Source organism: Takifugu rubripes, chromosome 16 (assembly GCF_901000725.2).
Source record: "Takifugu rubripes chromosome 16, fTakRub1.2, whole genome shotgun sequence".
NCBI lineage: Eukaryota > Metazoa > Chordata > Actinopteri > Tetraodontiformes > Tetraodontidae > Takifugu > Takifugu rubripes.
Window position 1 is genome coordinate 3,068,128 of NC_042300.1, and position 25,043 is coordinate 3,093,170.

General features: G+C 48.4%; 2 protein-coding genes across 11 annotated transcripts in view; both read right to left on the minus strand.

Moving 5' to 3' along the window:
• Positions 1-5,225: 5,225 nt before the first annotated feature.
• Positions 5,226-8,314, minus strand: e2f6 (E2F transcription factor 6). 2 transcript variants are annotated; one of them, XM_011611812.2, is made up of 9 exons: positions 8,061-8,314; positions 7,575-7,853; positions 7,390-7,430; positions 7,254-7,306; positions 6,706-6,892; positions 6,471-6,626; positions 6,212-6,326; positions 5,996-6,134; positions 5,226-5,556 (listed from the first exon to the last, which is right to left on the minus strand). In XM_011611812.2, the coding sequence occupies exons 1-9, from the start codon at positions 8,178-8,180 to the stop codon at positions 5,525-5,527; spliced, it is 1,122 nt and encodes a 373-aa protein (XP_011610114.1). In that variant the 5' UTR covers positions 8,181-8,314; the 3' UTR covers positions 5,226-5,524. The 2 variants fall into 2 exon arrangements, with proteins under 2 accessions (XP_011610114.1, XP_011610113.1); XM_011611811.2 differs by having other exon boundaries at positions 7,563-7,853.
• Positions 8,315-8,944: 630 nt separating this feature from the next.
• myt1la (myelin transcription factor 1-like, a) overlaps positions 8,945-25,043 on the minus strand; it is a 35,347-nt gene continuing 19,248 nt past the window's right edge. For 3 of the 9 annotated variants that reach the window (XM_029849546.1, XM_029849543.1, XM_029849542.1), the window contains 16 exons: positions 23,645-23,779; positions 21,865-21,955; positions 20,701-20,811; positions 20,121-20,341; positions 18,818-19,089; positions 18,359-18,583; positions 16,140-16,291; positions 15,598-15,666; positions 15,464-15,526; positions 15,311-15,391; positions 13,348-13,569; positions 13,133-13,224; positions 12,953-13,056; positions 12,709-12,852; positions 11,719-11,781; positions 8,945-11,029 (listed from right to left, as the gene is read on the minus strand). In XM_029849546.1, coding sequence (XP_029705406.1) covers positions 10,889-11,029; positions 11,719-11,781; positions 12,709-12,852; positions 12,953-13,056; positions 13,133-13,224; positions 13,348-13,569; positions 15,311-15,391; positions 15,464-15,526; positions 15,598-15,666; positions 16,140-16,291; positions 18,359-18,583; positions 18,818-19,089; positions 20,121-20,341; positions 20,701-20,811; positions 21,865-21,955; positions 23,645-23,779 — 2,186 coding nt within the window. In that variant the 3' untranslated portion in view covers positions 8,945-10,888. Of the gene's footprint in view, positions 11,433-11,718; positions 11,782-12,708; positions 12,853-12,952; positions 13,057-13,132; positions 13,225-13,347; positions 13,570-15,310; positions 15,392-15,463; positions 15,527-15,597; positions 15,667-16,139; positions 16,292-18,358; positions 18,584-18,817; positions 19,090-20,120; positions 20,342-20,700; positions 20,812-21,864; positions 21,956-23,644; positions 23,780-25,043 lie in introns of all 9 variants that reach the window. The other 6 variants (XM_029849551.1, XM_029849547.1, XM_029849544.1 and 3 more) reach the window with 6 other exon arrangements.

Sequence of the window (25,043 nt, forward strand, 5' to 3'; positions counted from 1 at the left end):
CCTTGGGCACCATATGGAGCCAAGCAAATCGCTGAAAAACATTACCCGCCGCAGCAAAACTGGCATGTGCCAACGGCCCAGGTCCCCCCGTCAGACATGGAAAGGTGGCAAAAGACACAGCATCGATTAGACGTCGGTTAGCAACATCCAATAGCAGACCATGAGAACACAGAAAATCTGCGCCTATGATGGGAACAAATGGTGTCCATAAGCTCCACGGCCGAACCGTCGCCCAAACCCGGGAGGGAAAGCAGTTTATCCGCCCTTTCCACGGCGGATTGGCTGTACCTCCGGAGCAGGAGCCCTTTGATCGCCACGTACTTGCGGCGGGTCCCGCAGTAGCTGCATGACGCGGCGAGTGGATTGCTGGTCCAGAGCCGCGACTACCAAATAATATCTGGAGTCGTCCTCGGTGACTCCTCGCAGGTGGAACAGCGCTTCGACATGCTGGAACTACGGGGCCGGGTCGCTCTGCCAGAAGTCGGGCAGCTTCACAGACGCGGTGAAGCTAGCTGGCTGCGTGTGTCGGGGCGACATGACCGAAGAGGAGATACCATTGTCTGCTGCCTCGAACATGTTCAAAACGGGGTCGCCAATGTGGCAGGATGAGGAACGACTCGGACAGAGCAAATGGTTTAGACGTCTTTATTCCGCATCCACCAGAATATACTAAATGGCGCGTCGACCAGTGCATCTAATCTTGGGCTAACCACGCCCATCACCCCATGCATCACCTGGGTGTGAGATACACCCCTATGTGTCTGCCACAAGACATGAACTTCCTGTTTGGGAGTCAGCTCCAGCTAGCTTGATTGGGCGTGTTATGGCGGATCGATGTGGGCGTGGCCTCATCATTGTGGTTGGGCAAGCGTTTCTACTGACTGGACATGGACACACAAGCCTGTTCGGCGGCTTGTTTGCTTTAGTGCTAGCGGCTGCTAACTGTACAGAGGCTACAATCATGGTGGATGGTTTTGCTTCTGCTCTTTCAGACGCTTTCACAGACAAAGGATTTCTTCATCTAGTTCCAGCAGCCAGGATGCTAAACCCAGCCACTGTCAGGAAGTTGTGCTAATTTCTTGGTACCTTTTGACCCGTCTACAGCTGGCAGGTGCTGGTGGTGCTCTCATGCTGGATCCCTGCAGGTCTCTCCATTCTCCACATGCAGCCATATGTCATCACCGTGGCGACGCTCTGCTTCTCCTATTAATAGATTTATGCTGACCGTCCACAAATAAAAGCTGCTGGTTCTGCTCTGGAGCCAAGGCGGTTCCTGGTGCTCTGGACGACGAAGAGCTGAAGATCTCCATCTGTGAGTTCTGCAGGCTCACGTTGGAAGCTCCTCTAAGCCAAGAATGATGGCATCTGTTCCTCGGAACATCGTTCTTCTATTTAAAGATGAACAACTGTCAAATGGTTCTGATAGAGCAGAGTCATTATTAATCACAATTAATAAAATACCAATACTCCAGTTTACAATTTTTACAGTTTTCGTTTGTTTTAGAAAATAAATGGTTAAACTGGACAGCGTGTCTTCCTCTTTTGTTGTGGACTTGACGAGCGGGCCATAACAAAGTGGGGACTTGTCCATAGGAAAATGCAGTGGCTTGTGTTGGTACTATGAGGGACGTGTTGTGTTTGTCTTTTAGAGCAGGTACATGTCCTTTTCTGGGATTGGGGAGGCTGAACAAAGGGTAAGTGTGGCTCTGTCTGTGGCTGTTTTTTGTATGTGCGTAGTCCCTGTTGGAGAATTCCCCGGCTAGTTTCCTCTTTGAGGTTACTCCTGGGGGAATTTGTAGTGTTGGGGTATGATGGTTAGAGTAGAGCATAAGCTGACACCACAAGGTGGGGACACTGAGGAAGACCTGGTTACAAACCTCTGACAGCCAGGATCTTGGATTGATCAGAAGAGGTTCAATGGCCAATTAATAGAAGCCTTCTGTCTTATTCCCCTTTGGACCTTCACTGGACAGCTCAACCCCCCCCCCCCCCCCCCCCCCCCCCCCCCCACCTTCACCAAACAACAAGCATCCCTGTACAAGAAACCTAAACATCCCCAAAAACCCTTCAACTGATTGACTCTGTCAAACGCCTTCTCCTGGTCTAAAGAAATCATCCCATCATCAATGCTGTACAATTTACAAAGGTCTGGTCTCTGTGGACCACCAAGTCAAGGAAGTTCTTAAGCCTGTTGGCGAGCACTGAAAGATTGGAGTCTGTGCAGAGCAACGTCACAGGCTTCCAGTTCTTTAACAGAGCCAAGTCTCCTTTCTTTGGTCTTAAAGACAGAACCGCGTTCGGACTAGATGTCGATAGTAGACCCGTTTGAGTGCACTCCTGCAGCGCCTCCCACAGGCCAGCACCCAAACACCTCCAGAAATGTTTATAAAAGTCAGTGGGCAGTTCATCCAGTCCTGGAGCCTGACCAGACACCATCTGTCCCACTGCAGCAGTAAGTTCCTCCGTGGAAATGTAAGCATTCAGGGTAGCTCGGTCCCTGTGGCTCAGCCGAGGAAGTCCCTACAGCAGCTCGTCCTCCCTGCTACAGTCCTGTGTCCAGTAGAGGGCGCTGTAGAGCTCCACAGCATGCCTCTTCATCTCACCCTGGTCGGTTGTTACTGTCCCATCAGGAAGGCGGAGACAGAACATCTGGTCTGCGAAACAGACCTCACCAAAGCCCTTTTCACCTTTTCCTGTAAGAATGTGCTCAGTTCCTGCTTCTGTTTCAGTGTGTGACCCCCGGGGCTGTTGCACGTGCAAAGACCGTCTTCCAGATCTGATCTCTCCTTGCAATTGTTCCATGGTTTGTTTGACCCGTCTGGTTGAATGGCTAGTGTACTGCTGACAGAAGACTCTGATGTCTGCTTTAACCCACCTCCCAACACTGACCAAGACACTCAAAGTCCCCCTTCCTCCCTCTCCAGATTCCCCCAGAACACCTCAAACCTGTGACTAAACTCCGAGCAGCTTCACATTGAAGTGCCAGTAAAAGCTGCATTTGGGTGTTTGTGTGACATGGAAGTCAAAGGTTACCAAGTAATAATTAGTGAAACCAACCAGATACATGTGACTGTTCAGTAATCTATTACTAAAACCATGTGACATGTAGAACCCGTCCAGCTTGGCTGCATTAAGGAACCAATCCACCACCTACACCCATATGTACTGCTTGATGAAGTCTGTGGTGCAGTTCCAGTCCTCTCATCACTGCACACTCATCGAGCACACTGCTCCACAAACAAGGAGACCTTCTGGAACAGGTCCAGTCAGGGCTTCACCCTCTGCCAGGTAAACATCTACGCTCCAGCCCTGAAACTCTGACAGCTAAAGCTCTGCCTGCAGTGTTCTCTGTGGTGGAGGTGACTCTAACGTCCAGTCCTGGAAAGACCGGAGTGGCTTCACTTGCAGACAGGTTTGTGCTGTGTCAGTGGGCTTGAGGGGACAAGGGACCTGCTTTTGCCCCACATGGCCACACCTGATATTCCCCGCGTCCCTTTCCATGTCTCACCCTGAAAGACATGCCTATCGTCCAGACAGTTGAGGAACATAAAGCACTGCCTTAGTTTGTCGCTCTTACAGCCCAGACCCACCATCCTGAGACCACTCGCCATCTTCCTCAAGCGCTGCAGCTCTTCTGGGGGTAAACATGGGAACACCGGAGCATTCCCACTCACCAAAACCGCCACGAGGCGTAAGACAGGTCAGCATGTCCCACCTGGTCTCCGATGGCCAGGAGAACGTCCTCCACCGAGACAGAGAGACAGAAACACAGGGAGGGTTGACAGAGATTTATTGGTACCCTCATATTTAGAAAGAGAGACTCTGGTAGCATTGTGATGCACAAAGTGGACTCCCGTGTGTGTGTGTGTGTGTGTGAGATTTGTTTCCATCAGCGTCATCACTTGTGAGGAACCTGCTGCTCTTTGAGAATCACACTGTGATGCAACATGTCAACCATCAGCATGTGACACCGCCCACTCACCACAGAGCCCGCTGTCACGCCTGTGCCTGTTCGTCCTCCCATCTGTGTGTGGACACATTCTGGATCTAAACCAGCATTTTTGAGGACATTTTGTCTGGTCCACCATATCTGACCATATAGGTGTCCTCACAAAGGTGGAGAAAACCAGAAGTCTCTGGGATCTGATGGTGTGTCTGTACTGATCAACGCCCCCCCCCCCCCCCCTCCCCCCTCCCGAAGTGTTGATCTTTGACACTCCATCATCTTGAGCCTCACATGGTCCACTGTCTCAGACCTGGGGTCTGTGGTCATGAGGGTTGTAGGACCGTCTGGAGGACATCACCAGCCTCCTGCTGGACCACCTGCAGATTATTAACAGGCCTTCAACACTATCATCCAGACATCCTCCACGAGAAGCTCAGCCAGCTCACGGTTTCCACCTCCATCTGTCAGTGGATCACCAGCTTCATGACTGACAGGAGCAGCAGGGCTGCCCCAGATACCAGATGCAGGGTCCGGAAACATCTCTGCAGACCCCTCATATCCTCCAACACTGCTCACAAGAACCAACTGCCACAGAAACAGCAGTGACCCTCACAAACTGACTCTCTCTGCAGGTTCTACTGTTTTCTGATGATTCTGTATCTATATACCCGGCAGCTCTGCCCACTGAGGCCTGGTCAAAACAGCTTTGATGGATAAAAAGGACATGTTTGATTCCTATAAGTCTGAGAAGCAGGAGGTGGTGCTGAAGGGCCAAACCAGCAGGGGGGAAGCAGACAAGCGAGTCATGTTCTCAGCATGTCACTGCAGGAACTCCTGAGAACATGAAGTCATCGGTGTTAGAGGGAGCAGGAAGCTGCACAGTCCTCACATGTGGATGCTTAACCTGTAACTTCATGGCTGGTTAATGAAGTTGAAACATTGGAGCCATGGAAGAACCACAGAAGACTTCCCCTGTCAGAGTTGAAAACTGATCAGTTCCTGACTTTGTCCATCAACATTCCTGATGCATCATCCCATCCTTCTAATAACACCCAAAACCCTCAAAAAACATCAGGACTAGTCAAGATTAAGTGCACAGAAACAGCCTTCATGTCAGGTGAAACACACCTGCACAACGCCGACAACACTGTCGTCTTCTTCTTTGTCAGGATGAAGACCTGGGATTTCATTTTCATTTCACTAAATGGTTCTTCTCAGTGTCCAACTGTGACTGATCCATGTAGAATGTTGGCAGCGTGTTGGCAACTTACTCACTCACTCTGTTGGCATTGATTTTATTTGTAGCTGCATGTTTCGTCATTTGCAGCGCGATGAAAACAGTGTCCTATCAACAGTCAGAACCACATGATCAAATATACAAACCTGCAGATGTGTCAAACACATACAGCCTCATCTTCCCCACCTCCCTCTTTTATATTATTGTCCTCCAAGCAGAAGCATTGGATCAGAGTTCCGTTAAAAACGGACCCAAATACAGTTTTGTTCAGTCTCTTTCGGCCCTTCAGGGTGACTCGTTGTCCTTCTTGTGGTTGGCGCCCCCTGGTGGCCATCTGTAGGCTACGCGCTCTGCACTGCACGCTCTGGAGCTTCTGAAAAACATCAACACACGAAACCTTCATCTTTGAAAGAGGAGCCCTTAAACACAGGTGAGTTGAGCCAGAACCAGCACCAAGGGCTTCTACAGTCCCCACTTTGCCCGAAGCTACTCCTGTTCTCGAGGGTTCTGACAGACAGACCGACCCATGAATGAGAGAATGCACAAGGAAACAAGAACAGAAATTAAATAGATAATAAAGATTAGATAAACATTTATTTAGATTTCAGTGTTTCAGCTTTATATCTCCAGACCACACCACACTGGTACGAGGAGACAACAGCTGGGTAGCAGATCGCTTCTGCACCGGGGCGGAGAAATTCGCCTCAGGTGTGAACGAGAGCGTGTCGGGTGTGAACCCGGTGTAAATCAGAAGTGGATGCAGAGTTCTGTCCTTCATTAGAACATCTGTTCCGCAAGCGTGTGGTACTGACCCGTGTGTAGTTCTGTGGTTCTGATCCGGCTCTCCTCCAGCGTTAAAAAGCAGCTGCTGTCCTCCTCTCCGGTACCAACCTCACAGGTCAGAACCACAACGGGCCCCTGCTCTGCCTTCAGGTGGACCTGGATGCTGTCCTGACACAAATCCAAGCCAGATACACGTGAAGGTCAGGTCCCCTGGTCCATGCTCCGTCCCCACTTCACTCATTTACCTCTTTAGGTGCAGGAACCTCCAGCTTGGTTTCTTCAGGAGCTTTGACCACCATCACCGTCTGCTGCTGGAAATCCTTTAGCCGGCTGATGTCGGCGAGAGTCACATAGGCCAAGGTTCAGCAGAGGTTAAAGAACACCAACACCTGTACAACCTGTGGTCTGATTCCTGATCCTTCCGTAGAATCGAGATCATGTTGAAGTTGAACACAAATGGGACACCGTGGACGAGTTCCATCAGGAGGAACACAGAAAGGATATGCAGCGTTCTCCAGGTTGTCAGTGACCTCAAAGAGCTGCTGGGAACAACTTTTAATCAGGCCATCCAGCACGCTCTCCACCAGCTTCAGGTTCTCCATCTCTGCCTGGAACACCTGTCGGTTCTTCCACAGGAAGTTGGCGATGTGACTTTTTCCTCTGGACAGATGTGAGGAAAAGGTTTCAAGCTAATTAAGTATTTAGTTATAAGCTGTAGAAGAAAGAAGCTTTCCCTCACATCCACTTGAACTTGTGGTCCGACAGTTTCTCGATCAGGCTGATGTCCTCAAGGACGTCGGTGATGTCATCGATCCGCTTTTTGCTTCTTCCTGTTCCTGCCAGCAGCTTGCGGATGTCCACCAGGTTGTCTGGGGACGCGAGCGTCAGCTCCAGAAAGCGGCGCAGCATCTCACCAACAGGCACAACTTCAAAAAAAAAGCAGAAAACACAAAAGCAACGCCAGTGAAACTAAATCAATGGACGAAATAAGTAACCAATAAACCTCTCACATCAATACTTGAAAACCCGTGATGGAATTTTGATGATGTAATGGGCCTTTTTAGCTCGCTAAAGCTAAGATTTAACCTGATCCTTCCACCGAGCAGCGACAGCAACACCAAAACAGCTGCTTTTACATCCCATGATGATGGCATCACAGCCAATGACAGTTGATGTGACAGTGAAAGTTGACGTCAGTAGGCGTCGGTGGGCCAAAGCACACAGAGGAGTATTTATAAAGATATTAAATAATACAGCATCTGTGAACGGAGCCGGTGAGGGTCTCACCATGTTTGCGGACGGCTTTCTTTGGGGTCAGGTCAGCACTCAACGGACCGACACTGGAGAGGAAGAGAACATCGGGTTTAGGTTAAATCTGTGCTTTAGATGTCTGCAAACTTAAAATAAAGTGGAGTTTCGTTACCGTGTCATCACTGGCTCTGAAGTTCTGCGTGTAGCTGCATCCTGGAAATCAGCAAAAAAGTGTCTGTTTCAGCATGTAATTAATGAGAGTATTAAAAGGTTTTTGGTGTATAATTAAGGATGTTTTGTTGTATCTGTGCTTATTAGGATCAAACCAGAATTGTAAATACTGACAGAGGGTCCAACCTGCCCCGCTGAAGCCGGTTCTCCTACAGGAGTGGGAGGGTCATCTTCATCCTCCACATCACCGTCCATTGTCCACTGCTCATCTTCCTCCTCAGGCATGTCAGGCCCCCAGGAGCCCATCATGCTGAGGCCCCCATCCACACAGGGAGGCATGATAGGAATAGCGTCGCTACTGACTTCATTCCTGGAGATATCTTCTGGCAGGAAATGGTCCTCACAGATAAAATGCTGCTCTGTTGGGTCGTGCTCGTCCGTCTCCCTCAGTGCCGCCAGCCACACCTGAACACAGTCAGCGATGAGGCTGTACTGGTGTATACTGGTGTATACTGGTGTATACTGGTTGAACATTACTCAGAGGAACGTAGTTATATTAATCTCGACTAGTGGCTTCTGCAGAAACCAAAGGTAAACCACCACTTATAACTCATATAACCAGTTAGCAGTAAGAGATAGAATCTGGTCGGATATCGGTTCCGGTTCGTTTACCTTGACTCTCGCTGGATCTTTGGGAAATTTAAAGAACCTCTTTGGTGGTCTGTTGAAAATGCCCCGGTTCTCGCTGCTCACGATGCGGTTCGGACACCCGGAGACGACGCACTTTACCATGCTGGCCGTCTGTTGGTCGGCACCGAACAGAACTGACCCAGCAAACTTGGCCCGAACACTCTTTAAAGCCGCAAGAGTGTTTATGTCGTCTTTTCCTCACGCTCCTTTCTCAGACCGGAAAAGGTGTGTTTTTGACCCGGAAATACAACAATACAACAATACACGGACGAGTCCGATAGCGGAGCGCCCCCTGTGTCCAGGATGTGTCGCTACAGTAGATTTGATCATCACGACCTCCGCTAAAGGAGGGCCTTCAGGTCAGTCAGCCCTCTGAAGTCCGTTCAGAACCTCCACGTGTTGTCACAGAACCTGGAGGTGTTCAGAGAATTCCACAGGACAAACAAATGCCAAAAACCAGTTAAAACCAAAGTCATGACTTTGGATGTGTTTTTCTCACCCAACATGACCGAGCGTCACATCTGATGCTGACAACGGTGCAAGGGAGTGTTCGAAACTTTGTCTTTAACAGTAAATACAGGAAACCTTCTTCTTCTTTTGCTTTATACAGACGTAGAAATTTATAATTGTACAGAACTACAGTAATGATGATGTTAACAACAGCATCATGAATAAAAATAATTCCTCTAATAGCAAAACACAGTAAAATTTGTTTGTGCTTTTCTGATGTCTGATCCTAAGTAAATAATGGGCTTGTCTGGACGCACTTTGACACGGTGATAAGAAGTTCTGAGCTTCTACAAAAGAAGTTAATCTTTCTTCCTCTCCAGAGTTAGGCGGGTGGGTGCAGAAAGACGAGGCCATGGTCACCTGATGCAACACAAGTTTTATTGGCAGCGAGATGTTGAAACAGCATCATGATAGAAGTGGTACAGGTTCACCATGGAAGGAAGGTTTGAGCGTCAACACGTACAGCAACAACAACAACCCAACTCATGCCATGTGGTAAGAAAACATCTGTCAAATCTGCCAGGAGGGCAGAAAAAGGGCTAAAAGATGAGAGAATGAGTGTTTTATAAAAACTGGCTGATTCACTGCAAAAACGTGATGATTTAAAATGATTCTTTTGCCTCTTTTCTAGCAGCTCATATGTTGATGTGGCTCTTCTTCATGGACGTAGTTACAGGTGGTTTAGCTGTTCCATCTCATATTACAACAATCAGGCATGTCAAGCTCAGTCCTCGAGGGCCACGTTCCTGCTGGGTTTCCTATCCCACTGAATGCATTTTCAGCCTGGTAGGACAGAAAACCCGGCAGGATCGTGGCCCCCGAGGACTGAGTTTGACACATGTGATCGGCTGCTTCTGAATTGTGCTTTTTCATTCGGTTTCCTGCGCCTGACGAGCCGCCCGACTGTTTGAGCAGAGCATTTCCTCTTGGTTCTTTTCACCAGAGAGCTGTAAAAGTCTCCTGTCAACCAGCAGCTGAAGAAGGTTCATCTAAAGTGGAAACTCTTTGATAAAGGAGATCCAGCTGTGAGCTGATCGTCTATCAGTGACGGACGCAGCAGCTCTATTGATGCTGTCATTATATACAGTTTGGTCCTCTTCTGCTTTAACACCTTTAACAGTTCCATCCTGAGTCCTTCAACCACAATATTTTGGATCAGGTTCGTTCAACTTTTAGCAGCAAAGATTTTGTTCAAAATGGGAATATGTAGCTTTTTGTGGGGTTCAAGTGTCTAAAATCAGATTTGATCAAAATGAAAATGAACTCTATCTTCTGAGCTGCTGCTTGAGGAGCTTTTCTAGTTCTGAGATCAGAGTTTGGCCTCCAGACCAGGTTCTGCTGCGTCGAGTGGCCTCCAAGCTGGAGACACATGACTGGAAGGATCTTTTATACAGGACGAGTGCAAATATACAAATGTGGGGACGTTTGACCCTGTAAGTCCTGTGAGGAAGGAACATCATATCTACACATCTTGTCGCCTGCTGTCCTCGTCCTCATCGACAGGAGATGCATCAAAACAGGGACACGAGGAGCTCCTGTGTAACATCAAAGGTTTCACTTTCGCCCGCGTCAGAACATGATTGTAGTGAAAGATTTATACAAAAGCAAAACATTTCTAGTTAGTAAAAAGATCTCTCAGCTCTTTGCTAGATTTTTTCATAAGAAATTGCATATTCCCAAACGTTCCTCAATCAGATTGCATCCCAAAGCTGAACCGTCTCACTCCTCGTCCCAATATTGCTGACTAAAGTCAGAACGGCAGATTGTCTCCCACGTTCCTGTAGCCGCCGCTGCCCCCGGGGACGGGCGGACGGACCGCCAGACGGACAGACGGATGGACGGCGGGACTGCTGTTTGAAATCTTTATCTGTTCTGTTGACGCTTCAGAGTCTGGACGTACAGGAAGGTTAGCGTGAGATGAAGGAGTTTACGTCCTCTTTTCAGGGATGATTGCTCTTCACATTTGCTGCTCTTCTCACCGTTTTATCTCTTTAAGCTTTTGTAAACTGCATCCAAATAAAAACTGATTCAAGCTTACGATGAATAAATACATTATACAGCAGTGTGCATACATTAGCAGCTATAAACAGTACATCACATTATATCAGATCATATGAAAATGTACAAAGGTGAATATTCCTCCTGAACGTTCCCCCAAAGCAAAGGAACCCCAATCAAAAGGCTAAAAAACTGAGAGCATAACAACAAAAGAAAGAAACATGTTCAATTACAGCAGCCAAAGGAAACAATCACATTCTCCCTCTTTTCTCTATTTTTTCTTTGCATTTGTTATTTGGGCCTCAGACCTGGATGCCCTGAACGGCCTGTCTGATGTTCTCCAGCAGCGCCTTGTTTTCCGGGCTCTGGTACTGATCCTGATGAGTGTACATGTCTGTCAAGGTGCTGACATAAGTGTCAAAGTTCTGTTCATTCATTGGCTCCTGTGAGGGGAAGAAACCCACCAAGAGAAGAACAATCAGAGAGATGAGAGCTGCTGCGATCACGCTAAAAGATGGTGGGAACAGTTAGGAGGTCAGGCAGGCAGCAAGGGAGGAAGGGAACGCTGTCGGGAAGAATCTGCCTGCTTCTAGGTTAATGTCCACCCCCCACAGCTCTGGAGCATGCAAACCCAGCGGAGGGGTGTCAGCGTGTGGATGGCTGCTGGAGTCATGTTCAGCATGTGGAGGAAAGAAAAAGCTGAAGGTTCAAATGAGAAGTTCATGGGATGATGAAGAAGCACAACTGGGAATTCAGCTTGAGCTGACTGTTACTTCCATCCCGTCAAACCCAAATGTTTTGAATCGTACTTTTCCAGGTGGAACCGGTCCAGGAGGCCTGTTAAATCTGCGTGTTGATGAAAAAGTGGATATATTTTAAAAAACAAAACAAAAAAAAAAGTAGCAGTAAAGGCTTAGCTTCAGCTGGTTGGCCAGATGTTTGCTAATGATAGCACGGTTAGCATGTGAAGGGAGCAAATATGCCAGAACCTTTTACAGAACTTCAACCTTCCATTAAAAGTGTGAAGGTGGAGGTTGGGATGTGCCAACAGTCAGCTGAAGGATTTCCAGGAGGGGAAGGATGAAGGTGCAGAAGAGCAGGATAATTGGATAAAGGAGAAATGATCTCTTACTCTGGGAGGCATCTGTAAACAGCAGTTATGTTTTACTGGAGCCTCTTTCTGTGGCAGCGGTCTCTACAGGAGAGGGTGTACAGAGAAGTCTATTAGCCCACTAAACTCCCGGCGTGAGCTTGGTATCTACTGCGGCTCTGTTCAAACTGCAGATCCACCGTCACAAACGTGTCTGTTGGACTGTTGCGATGATAACCACCCTCTCGGCTCAAAGATACTTACCGCACATTTCATCTTTATTCGGAAACAGCAGACAGAAAAACTAATGAGCATTTTGGAGCAACTACACGAGCTTCCGCCTGGCTCTTGGCTGCAATCATCATCATCATCATTGTTATCATCAACATCATCATCATCATCATCGCAGTCTTTAGCTGTAAAACACCCGTTCACTTGCTGGAGCAGCACGAGGAGCAAATATACTTTATTTATTAACCAATCGTCATCTCAGCCCTGAAGCCATCAGAAGTTAGGAGAAATCCTGCAGCATGAACAGAGCTTCACCTTCTCCAGAGGCTGAACCAGGATGACAAGGTTTTCAAGGAGAAGCATAGAATTTATGTCAGGATGACATCAAACAGATCCCACCAGAATAAAAGGACTGGAGGCCAAAGGTTGGGTTCAAAGGTCAAACTGAGCTTATCCAATTAGCCCCAGTCTTCTCAGAGACAACATGACGTCAGACACCCACCATCAACCACTCAAACACAAAGAAAAAGACGGCTGTTTTTCCTTGAGTGTGACGTTGCAAAGCAGAGAAGAAGCACAGCATGGACTTCTTGGAAAAAAGGAGGTGGTGAACAGAAAGAAGCAGATGAGGAAAAGAACCTAGAGAGAAGGCTGGAGACACCTTCACACTTCCAGACTGATGAGCAGATGTTCCACTGTCTCACACATGAAACACTTCAATCTTAGAAATGAAGACATGAATGAGGTCAAAGCCTCGGTCCCAGTTCAGCAGGCAGGAAATGTGCAGTCAGGATGGCTCACCATGTGTGGAAGCTGGATGTTGGCTAAGCTGTTGATGAGCGACTGACTGAGGTTGGCCAGCTCGTGCAGCAGGGAGTCGTTCTGCTGCTCGATCACCTTGTTCTCCTCCTCGATGGACTTCAGGTTGCTCTCCATGGTGGTGATCTGTCAGAGCAACATCAGTCACAAGCGCACACACGTCTGAGCTGGGTAGCCGGCAGGTGCTTCTGTCCCCCCAGACCTTCTCCGTGTACTCCCGTCTTACCTGCGTCCTCAGTTTTATCATGTCCGACTCTACTTGATTGTTGGACTCGTTCAGATCTTTGATTTCTTCATCCAGCTGCTTGATTTCTTCATCGTTTTCGATGCCTGAAAGATTGAGCAGTGACGTTACTCCCGCCTGCACGTTTGTGCTCGTGGTCCGAGGCGACGCTTTGCTGCTGACCTTTGCTCGCCCTCTGCTTGATTGTCAGCATGTCCACGCTGCTCATGCGCGCCTTCTTCATGGCGGTGGTCGCACGAGGGCAGCCGGAGAGACTAGCACCAGAGACATGGTGACAAAAGGTTACTGGGGATTCCTGGTGGAAATGCGTTTACATGTGCAGGCCTTAAAACAAAGCTACAATGCTAATTGCAGTCAGTGACATAAACCCCGCCCACCTGCGATGGGTGAGGAAACTGCCGCTGACGTGTCCCGAGCCGTCACATCCAGGCGTCGGGCAGCTCATCCCATCTGTTTTGCCAGATTTCCAAACATACTGGGAGCCGTTGACGTAGCTGTCCTTCTGCCTCTTGGCTGCTAGAGGACATCCTGACGCGCTGCGGTGGGAGGCGTACTTCCCTGTCACATGACCCTGCCCATCACACCCTGGCACTGGACACCTGAGGGAAGGTCACAGAGATGTCATCACAATCAGCTCTAATTACTGGAGCGTGGCCTTCTTTTGTAATACCACCCACTGCCTCCGGAGGCAGTAGAGGACACACAAGGCTTCAACTGGTTCCCCCAGAAGACTGAAAAAGACCTCAATAAAAGCTACAAACCAGGGAAATGACTTGACCTTTATCACCAGACAATCATCTCCTAAGGAGAGGCCGTGATTCAAACATCTGACGTCATTCGTAAGACGCGTCCTGCCCCCTTCAGGATGGAGCCGGTGCATATTCAGCTCCATGAGCAGCGTGACCATGAGCAGCAGCCCCCAGCCCCCCTCGTGCAGTCTGCATGGAGATGAGGCAGCAGCAGCTGCACGCTGACACCAGCTCAACTCTAAACTCTTCACAACGTCGCTACAACTGAAAATGTCAAACGCTTCGCCGATGCTAACCTTTATGGGACGCGTCCTGCTGGGAGCAGGAGGTGAAGTGGAGGACTGAGCACAGTTCCTCTCTGAAATATTCATCACTGCAGTCAGAAGGTGGGAACACAGGTCGCATGTAAAGGAGGAGACGCCGTCACCGTGGTGTCATTGCAGCACCTCTGCGTGCAGCAGGACGTGTGAGTGTTTGTGATTGTACTTTTATTAAAAAGAGGCTGCCGACAGCCATGATCTATCACAGTATGATGTGAAATGTGTCCCGACTTTGTTATTTATTCTGTGGATTAATCAACACGAAAACAGAAATAATTTAATACAGTAATTTCCGGACTATAGAGCGCACCTGATTATAAGCCGCATAATCTAATTTTAGAAAGAAAATCAATTTTGTACTTATACAAGCCGCACCGGATTTTAAGCCGCAGGTATCCCACGTAGTTATATGAAAAATTAGATCAAGAACATTCAGTACCGGTATATGTTTTTATTACCGTAAGAGACGAGTCACTGACGAGTGACAGACAGGTCAGAAACAACAGCCACTCTTTTCACTTGTATGTTTATACAGAGACCTTAAATCCAAATTTGATCACTTCAGGATTTTTTAACTTTTCTTTTAATTTAATCTTCTTAGCAACATAAATATATTGTACCAGTAAATGCTTTTTTTCCCCTAAAGGTGTCTGTAGTGCAGCTACCCTGAAATATACGTTTGTATCAGCTACACACAAATTACGCTGTTTATGCTTTTTTACTCAAACACTGAACAATCTAAAACTCCCCGATGGCCCACCTCTAAAATCTTCTATTTTCATGGCGGTGGCGATTGCTTTTGCCTTCCGTCTGATTTGTACAGCGGAAACACCGCGGCCGCCTGCTCTCTGTGTGTTCACCCAGTCTTCCAGAAGGTTTTCAAGCTCGGGCCACCTGCGATGTTTACGTCTAAAAGCTTTTGTCGTCTTTTTGCTTTGGATCAGTTCTTCAGGCTGGCGTCTCCACCTTCTCGCCATTGATTACCGTAATGTCAAGATTACGCGCGGCAGCTCGATTTTCTTCTTCAACCGCCAGAGTGATAACTTTTAACTTAAAAGTCGCATCATATGCTTTTCTTCTAGTATTTTCCATGTTGATGAGGGTTAGTGAAAATGACTGATTCACAATAGTTGTGATAGTGCGCCACGAAAAAAACATAAATAAGCCGCACCGTAGAATAAGCTGCAGCGTTTAAAGTGTAGGGAAAAAGAAGCAGCTTATAGTCCGGAAATTACGGTATTTGTAAATTTAGGATGGGTAAATGTTCTCACTTGATTGGCTCCTGGTCATCTTTGTCCTCCTTATGGAGAATCTTGATGCCACTCTTCTTGGCTCGAGGACATCCAGACAGACTGCAGGACAGACAGTTCATGCGTGGGTCTCACCACCTGAACGCCACGTGTGGGGGTTGCAGTATACCCTACCTCCTGTGAGAAGCGTAGTTTCCCGTGATGTGTCCAGAGCCGTCACAGCCAGGTGTGGGACACCTGTGAAATAAAGAATAATGGCTAAGGGTTGAGGGTTTGAGTTCTGGGCTTCTTCAGTGATCCGGACTCACTTGAGTTCCTGTGAGTTGGGGGTCATCATCCCGCGGATGTTTTTGTCGGCCAGCTGGCAGCTCGACAGCCTGCACACACGGACACACGCATGCACACACACACACACACACAGACACACACACACACAAACACACATGCAATTGTTGATATCCTGACTCCAGCAGCAATGGAGGTGTTTATACACTCGTATAGGTTTTTAGGTTGTTTTTTTTGCTGCATTTTCTACTTTAAAAACATACATTTAGTTTAGGTTGCATCAGTTAGCCTGAAGCTTCCATTACGCAGTGAGCTGCTGCATCGTAAACATGTCCCCACCTGAATAATTACAAAATGACCTTGGTTTAATTCCTGGCTGTGTACAGCTAGACCTGCGCCCCCTGGGGGCCACTGTCTGACCTCTGCACTGATCTCAGGTCAGTTTCACCCGGGTCATGCCAGCCTTAACTCCTCTTGTGACCGCGTTGTGCACACACTACAGACTCTACAAAGCTATTTTAGCGTAGCATCATGGAAATAGTGTCCTGGTGCGACTGACTCTTACGTCATGAGCTCTTTCTTGCTCTCCTTGCAGGCTGAGTACTTGTGGTGTTTGGGGCTGGGCATGGGCACCTCGGCCGGGTAGCGCTGCTCGTCCAGCAGCTCGTGAAAGGGGTCCAGCTCATCGCTCTGGTGCAGGGACGAGAAATAAGCAGACTACAATACGTCAGTACGGGCAACACAACACAATCATCACAACACTGAAAACATAAGCTGGAGTTTGTTATTTTAGAGTCCTCACCACACAACCTTCTCAGAAATGGCTTTTTCATGTTCCCACAGTCCACAAAAATGTTTAAACATTTAAAATTTTGTTTGCTAAGGGCTTTGCAAGCTAAATGGATCCCGGCAGAGAGCGACATATAGTCAACACTGTCTTTGGACTGTGGGAGGAATCAGAACCTCCAGGAACCAGGCTGACCCGTCCAATGAACAATGTTTCAGTCAATACTGAAGAGCAGGCGATGCCTGAGAACATGCATGAATAGGTGAACTCAGAAGATTCAAGGGAATAAATAAATGAGCAGCAATGAAGGGCTTCACGCTCCTCTGCAGCAGCCTTCCTCTGCTCTGCAGTCACTACATCACACCTCCTCAGTCAGGAGCAGACACCGCTCCAGACTCTTTGTGGGAAAAAATAAATTCCCATCAGCCATTTCCTCCCATCTCTGGTCACCTTCTGCAGGGCTGCGCTTCATTAACAAAATGCAATTACTCCACTGATTAAAAACCTTCACTCCACTGCTCTAAATCCAATGAGGCAAATGTAGCAATTTGCTGCATGAGCTGTTCAGCGAGATCTCCGATCAGCGAGAGGCTTTAAAGATGATCTATCCTGTTTAACTTATGTATTAGAGGGGTGACATTCAGCATTTTAAAGGTCCTATGCTGTCACGGCAGCAGTGCCACATCTGTCCACAGGAGGGCGCATCGAGCTCGCTGGAGTCAACAGCAGCAAGTTTTTAAAAAGAACTGTTAAAATGCGAAATTCGAACTCCCGCTCACCATCTTAAAGATCTTTATTTGACTTTGTCGTGGTCTCCTGTTTTACCTGCTCTGAACATGTTTTTATGTGATGAGGCGTTACGATCGTTTAACTCCAACGTCTACCTGATGAAGTTCTCCTCAGGTTACAGGATCTGAGCACCATTCTCTCAAAGGTGACCAGATCACCATGGTAACCTACACTGACCTGGTCACCGTGTGACAGGAGGTCACAGCGTGTGTTCCGATCACGACACCATCCACGCATCTGCGCACAGATCTGATTTCTTTGCAGATCCGGACATCAGCGTGAATTTAACATTTTCCAAATTTTCCTTCCTGTTTCTGGTTGTTGTTGTTGTAAGGTTGTTCAACATTAACTGTAAAAAGACTGTTTCGGATCCGTGTTGAACTCCCCTCTTCCTCCCTCAATCTCTTCTTCATTTCAAATGTCATCTCCAGGCTGGCAGGTGTTGTTTCCTCCCTGCGTTACTGAAGGTGAACACTCATGTGGGATTGTTCCAAACTCAACAGATCCCCTCTTCCATATGCAAAGTGATGCAAAAATTATGCGTACTGGTAGCAAAAGTCCGCCCTCGCAAACATCTCCACAGCTTCTGTTCTGCAACAGAGCAGGAAACGGCACCGAGCCCCCTCCAGAATCTGCCCTGCTTCAGATGGGCCTTGCCGGGGCCTCCAGGGACGGGCTGCACAAATCTGTGGCTTCAGTCGGACCTGAACTGACGCTACGCTAAGTTGGATTTAATGTCCAGCATTGCAAAGTTTTGATCATTGCTGACCTTCTGGTCTCAATCAGGAACCGTGAAATCAACCAGTTCCAGAAACTGCAGCCCCGCTGGGAGCCTTACAAAGACACAAGAGGACAAACCGGCCACAACAAGGTCTGCGGATGCCCTGGATCCAGCTGCAGTTCCACCAGACCCAGCCGCATCCATCTATGGCATTATCAGTAAACTGCTTTCTCTGTCCTGGTGGAGAAAAGATCCAGAACCAGTTGATTCCAGGAGGAAGCTTCAGCTCACAATCAGCTGATCCATCATCACTGACGTCTGAAGCCGCCACCTGGACTGTGTGTCGGTTAACATGTCAACATGGCCAGATGTTGAGAATGTGGCTGTACCTAGTCCATTAGCTCCCTAAAACCAGACCAGCAGTTCCCCCGGCTGTGGCCTCAGGAGGAACCCTCTGACCCATGTGCTGCACCTCCCTCCCCATTACCTCTTTGTGGTCCGGCTCCTCTCCCAGACGTTTGATCTTGGTGTAGTCCACAGGCAGGTCCCAGCAGTCGGCCTCGCTCAGCTGGTAGCAGCGGCTGCTCAGCAGGGCCTGTCGCTGGGGCGACATGGGCTGCAGGGGGGTCAGCACTGTCCCACTGCCCTCTGGACCACCGGGCTGACCGGCCACCTCCACAGGTCCGCTGTCGTCCAGGTCGCCCACGGGACTCTGGTGGAGCAGAGACGAAGCTGATCAGTTCTTCGGGACAAGAAAGATTGGTGTTTTGATGAGGGAAAAGTCAGACTCAGACTCTTCTGATGAGGTGGGAACAGTCAGAATCACCAAACACAGAGAACAAACACACATTTTTAACCTCTCAGAACATCAAACTCCCATTCTTAGAGGACAGCAGACTATGAGGAAGCTCAAGGTCAGAAGGTCACAGAACGTCGGCCAGCGTACCTGAGTCAGCAGGTCCTGGGGTTTCCCCCCCAGAGCGTGCGGCAGCTCCCTGCAGCGCGTGGACAGGTTGAGGATGGCCGTGGCCGCCATGTGGGCCGCCTCCATGTCGTGGGTGTAGTCGAAGCTGCTCTTACTGCAGGTGCTGCTGGCGCTGCTCCCTCCACCTCCTCCTGCGCTGCCACCTCCTCCTCCACAGCTCAAGCTGCTGCTGCTGGGAGCGTAGCTGCTGGTGGTGCTGCTGGCGGGGCTCGATGTCTTGCAGTAGCGCTTAGCTGTGGGGAGGCAGGAGGAGCCCAGGTTTTAGTCTGATCTATGGTGGATTCTCTGAGGATGGAGATCAGTTCGGAGGTGTCTTCAGCTCAACACTCTCCTGCAGCATTTGCTGCTGGTCAATGCTGGATTTAATACAAGCTATAATTTTCAATCCGATTTTTGTCTGATTATTTGATTCAATTAATTCAATTTTGCTTCATTTCTGCCGTTTTCAGTGCTGCAATTGGTGTTTTTTTTGGTTTATTTTGTAGAGGTGTTTCCTTTCCTGTGGCTCATCTGCAGCACCTCCAGGTGTGGACATAGAACAGCCCGACCATGTTCTGACCCGCAGTCTGATCCACACTGTGATCACTGGGAAAATCTCAGAAGAACAGAGAGGAATCTGCTGGTGCAACGGAGAATCGGGACTCAGGCTGGAGCTGGAGGGAGGGAGGGGAGTCGTGATGGAGGGAGGGAGGGAGGGAGGGAGGGAAGGGAGTCGTGATGGAGGGAGCAGGCACCTACTCTGAAAACCTCCCTCCTGCCTCACGTCTCACTAATGGCTTCCAGCCAAAAAAACAGGGCTCGCCTCCATTATTTCTCTCTCTCCTGCACCTCCTCCATCCCTCCATCTCAGAGGAGGGACGCTCTTTCCTCAGCATTTCCATAACTCTGCTGCCACGTTTGCCTGAGCCATGTGGGGAGGCAGAAAACACCAGCACGCTTCAACAAAGGAGAATACACCCAGAGCTGTGTGTGCGCGCGAGTACGGGCGCGCGTGTGTTGGTGCTGTCAAGATTTCGTCAAGTACAAAATGTTCTCCCTAGAACGAAGCCTCTGAGCAGACCTGCTCCCACAGTGGCTCGTTTTTATTTCCTTCCACATAAAAACAGGTTTTAATTTTTCATATTTATCTAAAAATGTTGACGTTGTGTCTTCCTGTTTCTCCGCCACTCGGATGACTGTAGCTTCTATTTCTGCATCCTGCTGTGACACCAGGAAGACAGAAAGACAGCGGCAGCAGACAAGAGGCTGACGCCAGGTTACGTACCATCGTAGCCCTTCGGGGAGGGGTCTCTGCCAGGGCCCGATCTGGCTGTCGGCCCCCGTTTCCCATAGCCGCCGTGTTGGCTGTCGTAGCCGCTGTAGTCAAAGCTGGTCTTAGAGTACTTTTCCAGTTCCTTGGCCAGGTTGGAGCGCGGCGTGCTGGTGGGAATGTTGTTCTTGTAACCGTTCTGGGGAATCTCCAGCTGCTTGACGAAGCACATCGGCCTCAAGAGCCACACAGGAAATGGAGCATCAGTGACCTTTGATCTGGGCTGGCTGCTCATGGATGTATAGGTGTATGGATGTAAACATGTGCGGTTGTATGGATGTATGGAGAACATAGAGCTCTGTGGTTTTAATGCTCCAGTTATGAGGAACTGACCCCAAATGTTGGGGTACTACTTTGATTTGTGATTGGGTTTTAGTGGAAAGTTCTAAATTCAGCAAATATATCCAACGTTCTCCTGATGAAGTTCTGAGGACATTTTAACTATTTTACTGCCTCAATCTGCTGCAACAGCCTCAGGCAGTGGAGATGAAGAGAAGCTTCAGAACCTGTGATTCTGCAGCTGCGAGTCTGGTACCTGAGAACCCGGTCAGACGTCTGACTGCTCTTACTGCCCAACTCCACTGAATGACTCTTCTCGTGGACCTTCGCCATCTTCTCAGCAGCAGCGATGGGACAACCGGACAGACTGAGAGGGAGGACAGACAGTGGACATCTTTAGATCTTGCACACACACACACACACACTCACACGCGCACTCTCTCTCTCTCACACACTCACAAACACACACACACACAGTGTAAATCTGTTAATACCAACACACGTTTTAAAGGATAAGTGTGTGACCGATTAGGACAATAGCTGCAGCAGCTGCTGCAAAGAGGTGTTTCCATAGCGACTGCCAGACATGAAAGCCGTGTGAGCTGGTAGCTAACAGAAGCTAAGCATGCTAGCTGGTGCTTTGTTTCTTCTCCCAGTGGAGCTGTGCTACATAACACACCCTGCAGCCACGTCTGAGCGTGTGTGTATGTGGGTGTGTGTGTGTTTGACTGCTTGTGTGTGTGCTCTTCGGTCTGCCAGCACGCGTGTGCTGCAGTCTGCGTGTGTTCCAGTCAGATGTGTAAATAGATCTGGAAATCTGTGATTTTTTTCTTCTGTGTGTGTGTGTGTGTGCGTTTGTGTGTATGTGCGTGTGTGTGTGCGTGCATACGTGCATTCCTGTGTATGTGTGTGCGCGTGCGTGCGTACATTCCTGTGTATGTGTGTGTGCGTGTGTGTGTGTGTGAAAAAAATTCAGTGTGAAACCCCATCACATTACATAATTTAAAGACATGTATGCGTGCGTGCGCACACGTGTGTGAAAGAGAGAGAGAGCTAGCGAGCAAACACCTCCAGCTCAAAGAACACAACTGGACTGAGGTGTGTAAGTGTGTAACAGGGTGGAAACATGACCGACATCGAGGACTTTGGGCCAGGTCAGCTTAGGACAAAATCTGTCCAAATGGGGGAACTGTTGTAGCTTTAAATTCAGAGGACTGGTCAATCTGACAACAGTAGTAAAGAACACGGTCATAACCTCGTTCCTGGAGCGCTCATGACCAACAGGGTAATTAATGTGTTATTACTGTGATCAGGCCCTTGGTTGCACCAACGGGGACGTGGACTCAGCGTGGCGATGCTACACACGCACATGTCAGCGGGGTTATCAGGAGTTTAGGGCTGGCTTAGGAAGCTCACTCACCTGCGGTGTGAGTTCCTGTTGCTATTGACGTGTCCCCGTCCAGAGCAGCCGGGAGTGGGACACTTTAAAACATTCTCATACATGGCCACAACTTTGACAGACAGGAAAAGGTAAGAAAGACAGTGCGTATTAGGACAGACAGGAGAGTTAGTGCGTTCTGCTGTGGCGGTTAGACATGCACATGCTGCAGCTGCGTGACTGCCATGACAACAGGCCACCACACCATGGAGACGTCGGCCACCATACACACACAAAGAGTTGCTTCTACTGGCCTTGAAGATGGAGACACTAGCCTACTGATGCTTGGGTGTTGTGTAACATGTGTACGCTGCTCCAAACAACCTAAATGATGTCAAAATGTCTACAATGTTCTACAAATCTGTTGTCCTGCAGAGGAATCACAGCCCTAATTGGTCTTTGACCCCAGAGAAGATCAAAGTGGAAGGAGCTTGTCATGCGGCATAAACTCTGCTGAGTCTGCAGATGAAAGAGGGACGAAGGGTGATGAAGAACTACAGTAGGTATGAGGGAGCAGCAATAGTTCATCAGTAAATCCTCTCAGATGTTTTTAGGCATCTCGAATGTTCCTCACTCTTTAATCATTTTACATCATGGAAGCATGAAGATCTTTGATGTTTCCTGTTGGCAACATTTTGCATCCTGTAACCAACAGCAAATGTCTGAGTCTGTCTTCATCCGTATTCGACTCAGTTTTCCATCTTTTTGTTTCCACTCACAGATGCAACACTCAGATGGCGTCACCATGGTGACCAAAATTAGATTTAATCTCAGGTGACATAATCACCCACGAGACCAACAGGTGATTAACGTGGATTCAAATGTTTGTTGATGATCCCACACAGCTTATTGGCAATGACTTTCAGCAACACACACACAGACACGCACACACGCACTCACACACACATATGGGAGAGTCAGTGAGATTTGATGGAATAAGAAAAAAAGTGAAGGAGATCCCAAACAGGAGAACTCGATGGTACCAAGCGGAACAACAACAGCGACGTGCTTTAAAAAGCACACGTGCACTGTTTCCTGCTCACTTCAGATCCAGAAAATAAAGTTTTCCAGAGCTAATCTGAAGGCCAGAAACCATCAGTCTGAGGTTAAATCCATCAAAACCACAACATAAAGAGTCATGCAGGATGGAGGTGTGGGACAGCTCACATGCTCTGTCCTTCACCTGATGCACCAACCATCCAACAAGTCATCTGAAATCACGCTTTAACCTGCCTGGAATCACTCTGAGCTTTCTCAGTTATTTAAATCCACTTTGAATCACAAATCTGTTGAAGAGTAAAAGCCCAGAATTGTTTTGGACCTTTTGAGACCTTAACCCTAACCCTATATATGATGATAAAAACACGGTATTTTATATAAGTATTTTACAGGATACAACTTTGGTAGCTCATTCAGTAACAAAGTTTGGGTCTAAAAGATGATTTTCCCGTACAGAACTATAAGCAGCTGTCTGGAGTATTAAAGTGTTTTAATAGGCGGAAACACACAAAGAGGGCGTAACTCGTTGGAAATAAGTTGAATGGAATAAATGGCTGGCATCTTGGTCTTTGGCCAACTCTGCCCACCAGCTCCAGGTCCTTTACTCTCTCAGCTGAGCTTGAACTCAGTTCTAATGTCTGCCATGTGCCTCACAGAAGGATTGCACAACCAAGCAGAGCCCTGACTGAGGCTGAGATGACTTGTCAGAGGCACTTTATTTATCTGAAAGTGTTTTCAGTGCTGAAGCCAGCGGAGGACCTACTCTCAGGCGGGACACGGTCTTTGTGGGGACACCCGGACAGGCTGCGGTGGTGCGGGTACAACCCCGTCACGTGGCCCGTGCCGTCGCACCCTGGCGTGGGGCATTTACTCTCCTTCTTCTCCCCTCTGGAATATTCTGGATTAAAGAGAGAAGCGAGAGACGGAAGAGGTCAGAGGCGCTGGTGCAGACGGTCTCTGAAACACTGAGCATCTAAGGTCTTTGTACCAATGCCAGGACCGAACTGACCAGTCAGGGGACGAGGAAGCCTGTCCCACACATCCTGATGTCACATGTTTGGACCTGAAGTTCAGTGTCCCGACAGATGAAAGCTTGTGTTCACTGCTCATGAAGCCTGCCGACTGTACAGTCGTGTGTGTGAATCCCCGACAGGAGGCAGGATGTGTCTGAGTGGATTTACACAAATGGGCCTGAGACAGTGTCCCACAGATGGATTTGCTCTCTTAACGGGCCGTGCAGATTTCCATTACTCATGCCTGACAAACCGACCGTCTGATGTTCCCACACTGGCCTATTTTAACAACATAAGCAGCTGTCAGAGGAGAACCATGCATCAGCACAGAAGGAACACCGGATGGAACCTGGTGTAGAGGAACTGCTGCCTGTTATCGGCCTGACAGACACGAGCAACATTTCTGAAACAGCAGGATGGGATTTTAAGAGGCTGAGCAGCTTATGGGTCAGCAGAATACTGGGGAATGTGGGATCAGACAGGAGAAGATTTGAGCTGAGGTTGTGGTGCAGAGCTGCTGGCCTCTGGCTACCACAGAGATCAGGCCTGGAACAAGTCCTCTGCTGACCTGGGTCAGTCATGTGGACCCGTAAAACTGAGCAGATAAAGTTCAAACATGAGTACTATATCTTATCATGTTAACTGAACTGGTCTGAAAGCTCTTAAAACCAATCAGCAGCCAGTCTGCTGAGGCACCAGCACTCTGAGCTTCCTGATGCCTCTTCATAGGGTTTCTGCAGCACTGTGACAGATGATGCATGGAATTTGCGCAAAGTGGACCGAAAGATTTTTCTTTTTTATTAAACCTTTATTTGACTGGTAGAATCCTGTAAGATGATTTAATATTTACATCTGGAATTAAAAGATGCGTGGAGGTTTACAATTGTGCTTATTGGAGACAGAAATCCTTCAGCTGCTTCAGGATAAGATTTGATTAAAAAACTGACTGAATTCACTGATGAAACTATTGAAGCTTCTGGGCTGTCGTTTCTTGTCTAACCGATCCGCTATGTGGATGAAGAAGCTGCACCCAATGTTGGGTTTTGTGTGTTGTAGGTGTTCTTCAAGCCCAGCTAGATCTTTAACTTTGTGATAGCTTCTCACCAGCCGGTGGTACTGACAGGAATTCATACAAAACAAACTTGTGGA